At 54.3% G+C, this 14267-nt stretch overlaps 5 protein-coding genes across 5 annotated transcripts; 3 read left to right on the top strand and 2 right to left on the bottom strand.

Moving 5' to 3' along the window:
* Positions 1-2771: 2771 nt before the first annotated feature.
* Positions 2772-4012, top strand: INS49_012360 (uncharacterized protein; the record flags this gene model as incomplete). The annotated part of the gene is made up of 2 exons (XM_043173064.1): positions 2772-2816; positions 2897-4012. The coding sequence occupies 2 exons, from the start codon at positions 2772-2774 to the stop codon at positions 4010-4012; spliced, it is 1161 nt and encodes a 386-aa protein (XP_043022361.1).
* Positions 4013-4475: 463 nt separating this feature from the next.
* On the bottom strand, positions 4476-5219 carry INS49_012361 (uncharacterized protein; the record flags this gene model as incomplete). Its single annotated transcript, XM_043173065.1, has 1 exon — positions 4476-5219. The coding sequence occupies one exon, from the start codon at positions 5217-5219 to the stop codon at positions 4476-4478; it is 744 nt and encodes a 247-aa protein (XP_043022362.1).
* A 571-nt stretch (positions 5220-5790) lies between these two features.
* On the bottom strand, positions 5791-6330 carry INS49_012362 (uncharacterized protein; the record flags this gene model as incomplete). Its single annotated transcript, XM_043173066.1, has 2 exons — positions 5791-5936; positions 6045-6330. 2 exons carry the CDS (start codon positions 6328-6330, stop codon positions 5791-5793), a joined length of 432 nt encoding a protein of 143 aa, XP_043022363.1.
* Positions 6331-8545: 2215 nt separating this feature from the next.
* On the top strand, positions 8546-9427 carry INS49_012363 (uncharacterized protein; the record flags this gene model as incomplete). The annotated part of the gene is made up of 1 exon (XM_043173067.1): positions 8546-9427. One exon carries the CDS (start codon positions 8546-8548, stop codon positions 9425-9427), a length of 882 nt encoding a protein of 293 aa, XP_043022364.1.
* Positions 9428-12581: 3154 nt separating this feature from the next.
* INS49_012364 (uncharacterized protein) lies at positions 12582-13741 on the top strand (the record flags this gene model as incomplete). The annotated part of the gene is made up of 3 exons (XM_043173068.1): positions 12582-12845; positions 12908-13258; positions 13334-13741. 3 exons carry the CDS (start codon positions 12582-12584, stop codon positions 13739-13741), a joined length of 1023 nt encoding a protein of 340 aa, XP_043022365.1.
* Positions 13742-14267: the final 526 nt, after the last annotated feature.

The following is a 14267-nucleotide window of genomic DNA, read 5'->3' on the forward strand; positions in this document are numbered from 1 at the left end:
AGGCCTCTTGTGACTGAGATGTGCGTCTATTCGCATATACTCCCCGAGTAGTATTAAAATCCAAACGGAAGCGTGTGCTCATATAAATTCAAGAGCTGCCCAAACAGAATGCCTGCGTCCAACTTTGGGTTGCAAGAATTGCGGTCGTCGCCTTAGGAAAACGACGATGCCCTATTCACCACTTGAAAATCATTCAATACTATGCTGAAACGTACGTGCAGTTATCGATACCATGCTATGCCCCTGCGAGCATAGCACGCCCTGTAACAACCGTCACTTGGCCTGAAGTGGCCACCAGGGGCCAAACACATCGGGCAACTCCATTTACCGCTTACAGAATTCAGCCTTCGTCACTCTCCAGCGGACGATTCGTGACGAAGGCAACACCAACGCTTGTTGATAACATCTGAAGTGTCTCGCACAGCTGCCTGACACAAGCTTGACAAGAGTGGCACGACCAGCCAATCACAAAGTATGTCCAGGATTCGTCCATGGGGAGTCCGCCGTCCCGAAGGCTAGCGACGGGCTTTGGCGGCCTGAGAAGAGAGGAAATTGCACGCCTCCATGAGGGAAGTTTGCAAACGAGGCAAACATCATTTGCAGGCTTTCCCTCACACACGTCACAAGTGTCCCTAGCTTCCCTGCAATTTTTGCAAGCGGATTGGACATACTGCCCTTGACTGTCCACGAACGCCTCGAACTCCTCAGACGAACGGCAATGCCCCACCGATAAGTGGCATACCAGATCTTGGGTCTCCCTCACTACTCAATTCGGGAAACTGTTTCCTCTTCGAACAGAAGCTGTTCAGTTCCTCGGACGTACCAGACCATTGGCCTATCAATTGCCGGACTCAAGGCTTTAGGAGCCGACACTGTGTGTGTTGAAAATCGAAATTAAGTCTCGGTTGAAGCTGATCGCTTTTATTATTAGGAAGATGCCGTGTGTCCAACGCCCTTGGTTACCTGCATTTGAAAAGTTGTCAGGGGCCTACTGCAGTGTGGGATCTATCAGAAGATTGAATATAAAATGTTGCAATGTTAGAATGATACATTATTCCATCCAATATTGCGACGATACATTATTCCGTCCAATGTTGTGATGATACATTGTCCTGATAATAAAATCTAGTATAATTGAAGAAGAGAGGAGAGATTTGCAGCCCCCAAAACGGAGTGTACGACCATACATCACTCAAGCTATAGCTGCAGCCACACCCATTTCACACACCTAAGTTATATACTCAATTTGCATGCCCAATTTGCATACTCAGACCTAATTCACATGCCCAGAGCTAATTCACATACCCAATTAGCCCTAAGCATGTAAATTAATCTTAAATGTATAGGTTAGCTCTGAGTATGTAAACTCACCCTGGGTATGTGAATTGGCCCTGGGTATGCAAATTAGCCTTGGGTTTATGAATTAGCCCTAGATATGTGAATTGTGCGTCTGCATTAGGCGTGAAAATTAGGCGTGTGAATTGGGTGTGAGTGTTGGTTTATTAGTGCTGGCGGTGTATGGGTGTACCCTTTGTTTTGAGGGATGTGAATCTCTCCTCTCTTGAAGAATTAGTAGATGCTTGCTTGCACTATGTCGAGCCAGAAATTCTTGTGCTAAAGGAGGAAGTGTTGTCACCAGAAATGTAAGTCATACTTAGGAACCTGGTTAAATCCCAAGTCACTGGCAATAACAAAGTGATTATTTTTTTCATCAGCCTTCACCAAGCACAAAAGATCAAGAAACGCACAATCCACTATAATAACTAGGCTGAGATACCTAGGTACATGCTTTACTAGACATGTCAAAGCTTAGAACTCCTATTACCAGTATCTAAGTTCCAAATAACCAGAGCAACACTGCTGCAGCACAGTTGCACACCTCTGTGTAATTGGAATTATGATACAAATCATTAAAATCACAAGATTACAACTACAAGTGGCTGGATGGCTGAGTGGTTGAGGTGCTTGACTCAAGCATTGCTTGTCTGTGTTAAACACAGAAAATTTTGAGTCTTATAAGAGGCTTGCATTGTTGTTTGCTATTGTTTCCTCTTTATTTTCTTTTCTCTTTCCTCTCTTTTATTATAATACGTTATATTTAACTTATTATTATAATGATTTTAGGGTAATGGCTTATTAGTGGTATTATATGGGGTGCTATGGAAGATTACATGTCATGTCCTGTGGGGTATTCCTTGATGCTTGGTATATTAGCTAGCTGGTGGCCACCTAACCAAGTAGGAAACCTATAACAATGCTGGTGGCTGACTATTAAAGAGAATACAGCAACATTGTCATCAACCTCCAGCACCTGATCTATGTTCTTGACATGGTAGTCTTTCATCATGACTTTTAGATTTGCAATTTCGAGACCTAGAAGAAGACAGGCACTTGTTTCCATGTGGTTGGAAAAATTGAGTTATGAGCTATTCTTGGATGTATCGCCACAGAATTGAAGGCATTGAGATGTCCTACATGTGCTGGTGTGGATGGGGTTATGGAGTCGCTGATCACCATCAGCAGCCATTCTGCGCTAGGACCAAACTGGTTAGCCCCTAGCCGATGAAAGTACCGACGTACCTTGACGGTGACCACACCGGCCGTGAGCTAGGGACAGAGCTAGGGACACGTCCGTCTCCGTTTACATCTCAAATAAATCTTTTGACTTCGTCGAAGCTGTAGGCGCAACCTGGCGCCTCCTTCTTCTTGCTTGAAACACAGGCCTCTACGCTCTCTCTCGATGTGGTAGGCAGCCTCCACAAGATTTCAAAATGTCGGGTTTCCTCTCCCTGATGGGGTGGACCTTCCTCCCGGATGTGAGTTCGCCCACCCGTCGTCTGCCACATTCTCGACCACCTCCCTAGATGCCCAGATACTGACTGCAAGCCCCTCCCAGCTAGCCACCCGCTTTCTCCAGAGCACGTACTATGGCATAACCATCCGCGCCGGGTCCCCGAGACCCCAGCCCGGCCAGCCCCGCTTCGCCGAGCACTACCGACGCATCTACATCCTCGTCGTGTGCGCCTACCTCCTCTTCACCATCTACGAGGCCGACTGGGAGCTCCAGCGGTCCGGCGGCGACTTCTACTCGGTCCTGGGCGTCGCCCCGGACGCCCCCGTCCGCGACATCAAGAAGCGCTACCGCCAGCTGTCGGCGCTCATGCACCCGGACAAGGGCGGCGCCTACGACGCCGAGACCTACATCAGGGTGCAGACGGCCCACGAGACGCTCAGCGACGACGTCAAGAGGTTCGCCTACGACCGCCTCGGCCCGGACATGCTGCGCTGGCGCGAGTGCACCGTCGCGCGCGACTTCGTGATGCGCGGCGCCCGCGACGTGCTCGGCTACTACGGCGTCGGCGCCCTGGCCATCTATGCCCTGCCCAAGCTGGGCTACTTCCAGCAGGGCATGTACTGGCGGTGGGTCGCCCTCGCGTCGCTGCTCGCCTTTGAGCTGCACACCATCACGCGGCCCGCGCACCCGTGGTTCCTGGCCGGGGTGGTGAACCCGCTGCTCACGCGCGCGCTGAACCCGGCCTTCTCCTCCTGGGCCCCCGCGCTCGTCCACCCGGCCTACCTGCCCTTCCAGGCCGTCGCCCTCGCCCGCAAGCTCAGCATCACCCTCACCATCGCCCTGAACCAGGTGGTCCCCTACCTGACGGCCGACACGCGCGGCGGCAGGGTCCTGCTGCAGCGCCGCGGCACCGAGGACGCCCGCGCCCGCCAGAGCCTCGAGGAGCTCGAGAGGATGGTCCACAGCGTCGACGAGAACGCCACGCGCGCCGTCAAGATGGAGCTCGCCCCCTTCGCCGGCGACCCGCGCCTGCTCGACGGCCTGAGGGACAAGATGCGCCGCTGGCTCGTGGACAACACGGTGCGCAACGAGCCCATGACCCGCGACGCGCTGCAGAGGACAATCGCAAGGAGGAGGCAGGACGCGCCGGCTGGCGCGCAGGGCAATGGGTTGAGGGTCAGGAAGCCGTTACAGGCGACGGTGGAAGACGAGACATGATCTCAGGTTTTTCACATTGATGTTAACCCTCAATTTAAGCCAAGTTCATGCCCTAGATGACCTCCTCTAACGCCACAATCCAATAAGATGCCATTCAATACCCAAGATTCGCCATACAATGAGCCAGCCCTTAGGTTGGTGAACGTTTCTACAAGTTCGTGATGTAATGTACGCATAAGTCAAAGCCTCTGCCGGCCTCTAGTCTCTATGGGAATCAACACGATCCCCACGAATGCGGCGAAAATCAAAGCGCCAGATAGATAGATCGGCGCCGACGCCCCATCGCCAGGTATGTTAGCTGCTAATATGGGTGCGATGAGCCCAGTAAACCTGTTCAAAAAGCTCGCGACGCCGGTTCCAGCACCACGCACGGGAGCAGGGCTGCATTGAAGATCACACACACAAGTCAGCAAGCCCATTCCTCACGGTGATATCACAGCAAGTCCTCAGGAGGGGGGCAGACTCACAATATCTCGGGCGTGAATGCGTATAGCACGCCGTACATGATATTCTGGCTGAAAGCTTCGACACAGCTGAAGGCCAGCTGCGAGGCAGACGTCGTGCCGTATCTAACGAACAAGAACAGGAAGCTCGCGGAGATAAACGTCGATATCGCCAGCGTGCCCCTCCTGCCGAGGAAGGCCGACCGGCTGTCGACGGTGAAGTATGCCAGGATGCTGCCCGGCACTCCGACGACGCTCAGGATGGCATAATTGCGGTACGTCTCGGCCGAGATGTTGGTGGGGTCCGTAGGGTCGGGCTCACGGGGTGGTGTTGACGATGACGACGAAGGGTCGCCGCCGCCGGCCGAGTGAGACAGGTATTGGGGGAGGAAGGCGTTGAAGAGCGGATAGCCCATGCCGATCGTGGCCCAGGTGAACCAGACCAGGGCGGTCGCGAGGCCCAGTTTGCGGCTGCTGAAGAGCGGGCGGATGCGTGCGCCCGAGAACTCGTCCAGCTTGGCCTTGATGACGCCCTTGGTGGACAGCGCCGACACTGCGGCGTGGCCCCGACGGCGCGCGAGCTCGTCGCCGCCGTCATCACTATCGACCACCGCATCAAGGACGGCTTCTGAGAGCCAGGTCTTTGCTCCGTTGCGGAATGCGAGGCCGTGCACAACTGCCACGGCCTCTGACTGCCGGCCTCGCGACAGTAGGTATTTGGGGCTCTCGAAGAGGTGGAAGATGAAAAAGCGCAGACAGAACATGCCAAATGTGATGAGACCGATGGGCCAGCACGAACAGCCGCCAGCCCCTGTCGGCAGGCCAGTTGCCGATGAAAAACCATGCGATAAAGCTCGAGCAAAGCTGGCCCACTGGCCACCATACAGACAGCAGGGTAAGAAGGGATGATGAGGTGTCGGGTAGAAACTCTAGGAAGAGCGCACCGTCGACAGGTAGATTGCCTCCAACGCCAAAACCTAGGAGCGAGAAAAATATGCAGACCCATGCCCAGCTGGAGGCGAATGCGGTCATGATCCCGAATATGCTGGTGATCAATAAGGTCATGTTGAAGGCGATGCGTCGGCCGAGAACATCGGAGCCGACGCCCCAGGTGAAACTGCCAAAGCAGAGGCCGAGATACACGGCACTTGTCGTGTACCGAACCGTCTTCTCTGCGACGCCAAACTCTGCCGAAAGGGATGGCAAAATTAATGAGACTCCCTTGGCGTTGTTAGCAGCGAATAGAGTCTTGGTCAACCCAGAGATTGGGAATCGCCACAAGGGCGGGCTTGAGACTGTCTCACCTGCATCCACAGACTGGGGACGAGTTCTTGGTTAGCACGACAGCATTGCCAGTATATCGAACATCGGGAGAACATACTTATCTGCAAACCATCCAAAGCCACACAAGACGAACAGCTGCCAGTTGTACCTGCCCATGCCGATATCCTGGACGGCCTTGTTGACTAGCATCGATTTCACTGCCAGCAAACAGGTCAGCCGAGCACGTACGTCCTGGCGTCCTCATCTCAACATCCACTTGGGCACCCCTCGGGCACAGAGGCAGGACTGGGGAATTGCAGACTGACACTCGTAATCCGACCTCATGCCACTGCCGCCTCTTCGCACCTCCTTCCTAAGGCCCTCAATGCTGTACTCAGCAGCACTCATCTCCAGCATGCCGGTCCCCTCATCCCCTCCCCTGTCCTTGGGGTCATCGTCGTCGTCGCCGTGGGCCGGGAGCTCCTCGAACTCGGTCCTCCCGCAACGAGCTGAATGGCTGTGGAGATGAGCCTGGTCCAGTGGGACGAGCACGCCAGAGTAGTTATCGACGGACTCGATGCGCAGCCCGCGCCAACGTAACCTTCCCGCCATCGCTCGTGTCTTGTGGAAATTGCCCGAGGGCGATCGGCGGGGGTGGGATTTGCAGAGACGGAAAGGGGCTGGTATATCGCTCCCAAAGGAGCTGAAGAATATATGTGTGTATTGATGAGATGGGGAATATGATGGCTTCTCGAGGTCTCTTCAAGAGAATCAATCTCCCACGTGCAACCAGGCAGTAAGACAGGCGACAGTCAGCTGGCTGCCGACTAACCCGTAAGCGGCGGGCTCGGCAAGGCAGGTGGACAATGACGGCGAGGGCGGATCAACAACCTTCAACATCAATACCACAAACACGACTCCACGTGCCGTTCATCGATGCACGCTTGGGCATCGACAGTGACTACGGTACAATGCAGGTTGATGAATGAAATGCTATGCTGATGAGGAAGCGTTGAGGATGCGATGCATGTGCGGCGGTGCCAAGCTTCGAGCCGAAACAAACCAACCCCAGCTTTGCCGGGCCTCTAGAGGCTCGGTGGGCAGGGCAGGTGGGCAGGCAGGTGGGCAGATGAACATTCGGAGAAGCTGGCACATGGAACATGGGGCAACCGACAGCTGCAGGTCTCGGCCCGTCGCCGCTGATCACTAGGCCTGGTCTACTGTGTGGTGTATGAGTGTTTTTGGCTTTTGTGACGGGCAATATTCTCCGTTTCAAGGGACTCGAAACAGAACTTCTTTTGCAGTTGGGGGGCCTGGATAGGAAGGTGTGTCCCCGGGGCTAGTTTAGGTAGTGCCAAACAGGAAGAGACAGGTCCTGTTGGAAGGGAAGGACGTGGTAGGCTAGGCTTCTGTTGTTAGACAACATGGTGTAATAATATCGAGCCTTTGCTGGGTGTAACCGGGAGCCCGCCTCCTACCCCATCCTTCGCCCCCTCCTGCCCAGTTCCGACTCGAGTCCACCACCACCCAGTCCTGCAGGTCCGAGCTTACCTCAGCCTAAGCGTGCCTGGCCCAGTTCCCAATTTCCCGCGATCCCGGAGCGGGTACGCCCCCCCCCAATCATAGGCGGAGTACATCTCTGCTGGTACATGTCCGTTTTGGGCGACTTGGCAACACGGCTCCCTGGGTAAATCGCAAGATCTATTCTCAGATCAGCAGCCACTTCACTTCCTTCACCTCGCTCCGTTCAACTCGTCCGCCCGCCCACCCGCTGCGCCTTTGTCCTGCTCCACCAGCCGGAGCGGGCTGGATGGGACATGTCACCTACTGGCTGGCACAACATCAGCATTTCAAGGCTTGCCATTGCCAGGTGTGCCAACCTCAAGCTCAAAGCATTGACCTTGTGCTCAGCTCCCGCATATGTGCCTGTACGTCACCTAATCTCACTTGCGTCCAGGATTGGGCCGGCAACAGGACTAACCAGCCATGGCAGGAAAATAAGATTTGGAAAACCCTACTGTGGTAGACCAGGCACAGGCACGGGTACAGCACACAGGCACAAGCGCAGTGACCATGCCACGCTATTACATGACAAGTGAAGCAACCCACAGAGCGAGCAGGCCGACCCCCCCTCAGCTGCGCTGCTGCAGGCCCAGGCCGCCTAAACAAGCCTCTTATCAAACTAGACCTTGGCCACAGCCAGGCACACACCCTATCACAGCATCCGGACCTGCCAAGATGCCCCAGTGCCCCTGACAAGGCCGGCGGGCTCAGGAACATTCCCTCGATGCCGCCATGACAATCCCACCCACCCCATCGAGAAAGAAACCTTATCCTCCTTTGTCGTGTGTGTGTTGTGGGCGCTACCCTGTGGGCCGTTGGGACCCAGTGAATAAGCATGTCCTTCACTCCATCTTACGAGCCTAGGCCGCCTGCCGGGCCAGTCTTCTGTTCTAGCCCAGGGGGATGGGCATGGGCGAGGGTGTGCGAGGGTGGGTGAGGGCGGCAGGGTGCCCACGCTTGCCCGTCTGTTTGTTGTTGCTGGTGCTGCTGGTGCTGGTGCTGCTGATGCTTGTCCATGTTCGTCCGGTATTTGAATAAGCCCGTTGCCCACCTCCTCCTTCGTTCGTCCCATGTTTGTTCTTCCTGACTGCATACACAGACTGCACTCTCTTGTCATTCATTCACCAGAGCAGGCAACTCTCACTCACTCCCTCCGTAGCCATCACTCCTTAGAGGCTTCGTCGAGCAAAACAGACTCCAAACCAGTCCAGTCCTTCTTTCGCAGAGACAACACAATCATTCCACCCCACAAACCACCGCAATCATGCAGTTCTCCGCCATGAAGCGCCTCCAGGTCCTGGCTGTCCTCTTCCAGGCCGCCCTCCTCACATCAGCCCTCCCCGTCGAGAACCGTGGCACAGCAATCCACGCTGGCAAGCGCATCATGCTCTGGGACTACACCCTGACCCAGGCCTACGCATCCAACGGCAACATCCAGGCCTCCGCCGCCTCCCTCAGTACCTCCCCCGGCGTCAGCGCCGCCCTCAACTGGAACACATGGAAGCCAGAGGAGCTCCCCACCGATGTCCCCTTCCAGCCTATGATCCGCACCCCTGCCCAGCTGGCAGGCGATGACTGGAAGAACCTCGTCTCTGCCATCCAGTCTGGCGGCTCCAACACCGTTGTGCACTTCTACAACGAGCCTGACCTGAACGGTGTCGGTGCCGCCGATGCTGCTGCCGCCTGGAAGAACAGCGTCCTCCCCCTGCGCGCCCAGTACGGTGTCAAGCTGGTCGGCCCCGCCGTTGCCAGCAACGACGCCGGCTCCGCCTGGCTCCAGCAGTTCTACTCCCAGCTCTCCGCTGAGGAGAAGCCAGACTTCCTCGGTCTTCACTTCTACACCGGCCAAGACACGCCCGCCGAGGACGAGGTCGCCAACGCGGAGAAGTACATCTCCTCCAAGCACGGCGAATACGGTCTGCCCGTCATCGTCTCTGAGATCGGCAGCACCAGCCGCGACGCAACCAGCGTTGACACCTTCACCAAGGGCATCTCTTCGTGGCTCGACAGCACCGACTACGTCAACTCATACGGCTTCTTCGGCGCCACCACCACCCCCGTCGACGGCTTCGTGAGCCCCGCGGCTCAGCTGATCGACACCAGCGGAGTCTGGACGACGCTCGGCCGCTGGTGGGTCGGAAACTAAAGGGGATGCCGCTGAGACGGAGCGAGACGGTTGGGAACTAAAATCTTCATGAACTGCCGGCCCGTTACTTCGCTTCTCCTCTACCCCAATGTTGGGTCTTCTAGAACGAACTTTGGGTATGTGTTACGACTTCATTGCATAATGAATTAGTTTCAGTAATTACATACTTTTTTTGAAAGAAACACCCGGTGTCCTGATGCAACGTGCGTGACTGCTGTGTGACGTTCATAATTGTTATTTTAAAATTCCTACTGAGTGATGTAAGTCCTCTCTCGCCCAATTGACGTATTGTTTTTCAAACTGCACCAGCTGACTTGGCCGAGTTTCGCTCCAAGTAATCAATTAGTTCATCCTCATTGGTTATCAGATCAAGACCTCAAAATCTCCCAGTCCAGGCCTCGGAATCAGACAACCGTATTCACTCGGAAGCTTCTCCAAAAACTACACGGCGGCAGTTCGTCGCTACCCAACTTGTGCGGTCGTGTTCTATTATGAGAGATGGCGATCCCTTTCTGTTCTGGCTAGTCCAAAATCCCCCTTTGCAGCTGGCACCGGCTGCTATTGGCATGGCCAAGTTACAATCAACCAAGAAAACAAAACAGGATTTGGCCCTCTGCGCCATACCTGTGCGTGCCCTGAAACTCCTGGCCCGGCCTGCTCTCCTGTCTTGCTTTCCGTGCGGTGAAGGGGAGGGATAGCTGTGGGAAATCAAGGCATCATCAACCCCCTGTGTCTCCTCATCCTCCGCCACAACCAAGAAATCCCCGGCGGCGGCCAGCACCAAAATGGCCCCCAGTAACCCGCCCGGATGGTGGTCGATGCGTTGCGCAGGGGATACAGTCACCGGCATCCACAGTCACTCCAGTACGGGGGCCAAGCGCCGGCTTTTTTTCTCCCCGGTGGTGGTGCTGGTGTGAAAAAAGAGGGAACGGCATCGCTGACAAGGGACTTGGAATCACAGGCCGGGGCTTCTCCCACTCGCTACCCCATGGACTACACAACCGCTACGATGGATACCACTATCTTTGTCGTCACCGCAAGTCCCGCTCCAGAAAAACGAGGCTGGTTCTCAGCTTTTCTTTTCTCTTTTGAATTTAAGATTAAATCCCACCTCCTCCCCACAACACAAGTCCCGATCCGTACGCATGCGATGCTGCATCTAGCTAAGTCCCAGGGCGGCGGGCCAGCTGGGCTGGGGCCCTTGGTTTATACTCCCCACCGTGGGTACCTTTTCGTGTCCCGGGTTGGTAGGTGCGTAGTTTTTGGGCTGTTCTGGTTCTGTTCCCCATTCTTTTAGCGAAGCGATCATTGTGCGCGCAGGGCTTGTGTGTTATTGTGGGTTCGCGCCCTGTGTCGTGTTCGGAGATGACTGACAGCGGTTCTCGTGGGCGAAGCGGCACCCGCCGTTCGGTCCTGGCCCTGTCGACCCGACCCTGGAGCTTAAAAATAGAGCCTCTTTCTTGCGTCGGCCCAACGTCCAGTATGCGACTTGTGGATTTTGGAATGTCCATCACGGGTTCGTTACCCCGGGGCCCGGGCTGCCTCCCGCCGCCCAGTTGCAAGACCAAACAAAGCGCCGGAGCGCCGGCACGCGCAGCGAGGGCATGCTACGGGATGTGGTGGCCTTTTTTTTCTCGGCCGAGGCGAGTTCCCCCCGTCCAACAGCAACAGACGGACCTGCACACGGACCAGCGCGCGACTGACTCGTCGACTGGCGGACTCGGACTTGGCCGATCTTATTCCCTTTTCGGTCAGGCGACGGAGACCGTCGATGTCTATTCCATCTAGGTATTAGTGTTCTTCGGCCTGGACGGGGTGACTGATCTCACCGATCCTTTTCCTGCCGACGTCGGTTAAGGGAGACACAGTGCAAACAAGACAATTCATCAGAAACATAAGAGAGCTGATCATAAACATATTAGCTTGGAGGGTAAGAAGCGGGATATATGGTACTGGAACACAAAGCAACGTGTTTACTGCCACTTTGGCTGAAGAATGACACAAGAGGTAGGAACACCATCTGTTTCAGTTGTTGAAGACACTCGTGAGCAAATTGACCCCGAAACTTTTTGGCCAAGTTGTAAAATAACTCCCTACTTTCTCTCAATGCGAAGACCCACCTGCAAAGCGCAAGATGACTTAGCAGTTGGTGATGAGGACAGTTCGGACTTCCCCATAGCAGCCCATATGAGTGAAGATCCTGATAACTCTTTCAGGAATGAGCAAGCCTTGTGCTCAAAAGAGTTGTGTGCGTGGATTGCTCAGGTCATGACAATCTTCTGTGAGTTGGGCGTTGTCAGCTGACTTCCCTCGAAGGGCTGCCTGAGACTCTAGACTGCGAACTGTTTGGTAGCCAGACACACGGCCCTCTCCCGGTGCCCCCAGGCACGATCTTCACCATGAATTTGTTTGATTTTTTAACAGAAAGTGTTGAGACAGTCACAAGAGTTGATCTAGGCCCTCCATTGGGTACGTGACCCAGGCGTAGGTCCGACGGTCGAGGCAGCACTTGACTTGGAGGGTGGAGGATGGCAATTTGTGAGATTGTAGTCTTGGAAGAGCTTTGAGCTCGCTTAAGGTTTCTTCAGTAATCAGTGAGCGATGGGGCGCTCCTAACTCCATGATAAGCAATTGTGCAGGTGCTGTAAGGGCCAGCCCCAGTGGTCTTGAGGCAGGCATGCGGGATTGGGAGACTTTCTCTTCGGTCATCCACTGAATGTCTCCTATCTGAACATTCTATCAGCATTACACCTTGGAGAAGAACAAGACAAGATGATTTAAGCTGATTCTGGGTGGGGCCAGGGCCTATGAGGACAAGTGTGCCAAGAGTGTGTCCTTTGGCAAATGACCCGTCCCCCCCCCCCAAGCTACCTTCTGTCTTCGGTTGAAGGCATATAACTTGCAGCCTCTGGGGTGAAGGTGGGCTGCTGCCAGCTAAGTACGCAACAAAATCATGAGAAGTTCAGATCAAACAGTCTGCCATTAGAATGTGGCTCAGCCTTGCCAGCCACATTCTTTTTGAACCAACAGACAACAATCGACACACCGCTGCTATGATATTTCACTGATACCCCAGACCTTGTTTGATCCCATACAAGTGTCATAAGCTGCCCGGGTCAGTTCCCTTGGACCCTTTCTCGCGGACTGAGATACTATGGCGTCTTCGGAGCTTCTAGATACTGAACATCTTCAACCCCTACGACGAGCTCTTATCAACTGCCTATCCACATCGGTCGCTGAATACACGTATACTCGGATCCTCGATGGGCAGCCAACTTGCTACAACTATGCCGGCGACCACTATTCTGAAGATTCTTGGCCTGTTATGCAACACGAAGAAATCTGTCCCGGATACCTGGAGAAGGCAAAAAGTCTCCGTTCGGACTTCGACGTGCTTTCTCTGAACTTTGATGCCAAGGTAGGACCAAGAAAAGGCTTCCCTGCCCCAATATATCTCACTTTGTTAACTCTTCTATTAAGCTCGTCCAGACATATCAAGACACACAGCCCAATTCTGTAGCCTGGAAGCTCCGACTCCTTGAGCTTGTCGCTACTGCTTGTCACGATATTGCTATATTCCTATACCAGATGGACAGTGGTGCCCACAAGCACAAGGAGCATAAGATTTGGCTCACAGAGCAATTGAAGAGGTATCCCAACAAGCGTTCACGGGAACGAATGCTATTACCACCAGCTACACTATTCTGGCATGGGAGTTTCAGAGACTCGCATCGCTACCCTAACGGCATAGCAGAGCTTGCTGGATGCTGGGCAGAAACGCAGATATTTGGGGGCGTTGTTTTGTTTGACCGCGGCAACACCGGTGAAGAGGTATGCCTGGTTACCGAAAGCTCCATATTTGGTAACCACTCAGTCGTAGCTAACAGTTCGTTGTTTTGGGTGTAGTGTAACGGAGTATACTTGCACAACATACGCCGCAACTTCGCCCTCGCACCACCAACAGAGCAACAAATCAATCACCTGATAGCGTTCCTTCTGTCAACCGCTCCAGATCACGAGCACTACCCTCTACCAATCAAGGTGACACCTGAAAATAGGTGGCGTTGGGATGCGTACGATGCTATGACCAAGTATAACATCTTCAGAAATCGTCACGAGATCCCGCAGCGATATCGAGGACGCCCGCGGTGTGTCATCTCAGAGCATAGCTGGCCAGATTACACCGAGGCCTGCGAGAGGGCGGACGAGGCGGCTAAACAAGCCGCGGGCGAGCCATATGATGAAGTTTTCATGGCGGAGTCGGAAGGGAGGCGGCTGCATGTCACCCCTACTTCTATGCTTTGGACCGGTTGAAGGATGAGATAGCCGAACAGCAGCCTGACAAGAAGAAGCAAGGGAGGTCACCGTACTTCTTTGATTGTTGAGCGGTCAGATCAAGTCAAGGTATCTACTGGCATAGATGATGGTGCTTCTATGTAAAGCCAGATCTTAAGTTCAGTCTGTTCCTACCTAGGCAGCTTGTATATATAGGACAAGTAGAGTGCGGGATCACCAGCATTCTTGAATGGGCCTATATCTGTGGATTTGTACCGGAAGCCCTGCTATTCGGAATCTCTCACGCCGACATTCGCATTAGTCTACCCATTTCCTTTAAAGGCACAAGATCAATACAGCTTGCTCGCGGACAAGGTGCAAGAAAAAGATCGTTGGTGGATTCAGGGGAGGCACCTCCCACCGGCGTGAAGCCACCACCATCGAGACCTTACCACCCAGCAAACGGCTATCGTCGTCATGCACATGGACTTCTGCATGGAAACAAGTTTCGCACTGAGTGAGGAATTTGATGTAATGAATTCGGAGGCGGTGACGTCCACTGGAA

The sequence above is a fragment of the Diaporthe citri genome (genome assembly GCF_014595645.1).
Source record: "Diaporthe citri strain NFHF-8-4 chromosome Unknown scaffold_6, whole genome shotgun sequence".
NCBI lineage: Eukaryota > Fungi > Ascomycota > Sordariomycetes > Diaporthales > Diaporthaceae > Diaporthe > Diaporthe citri.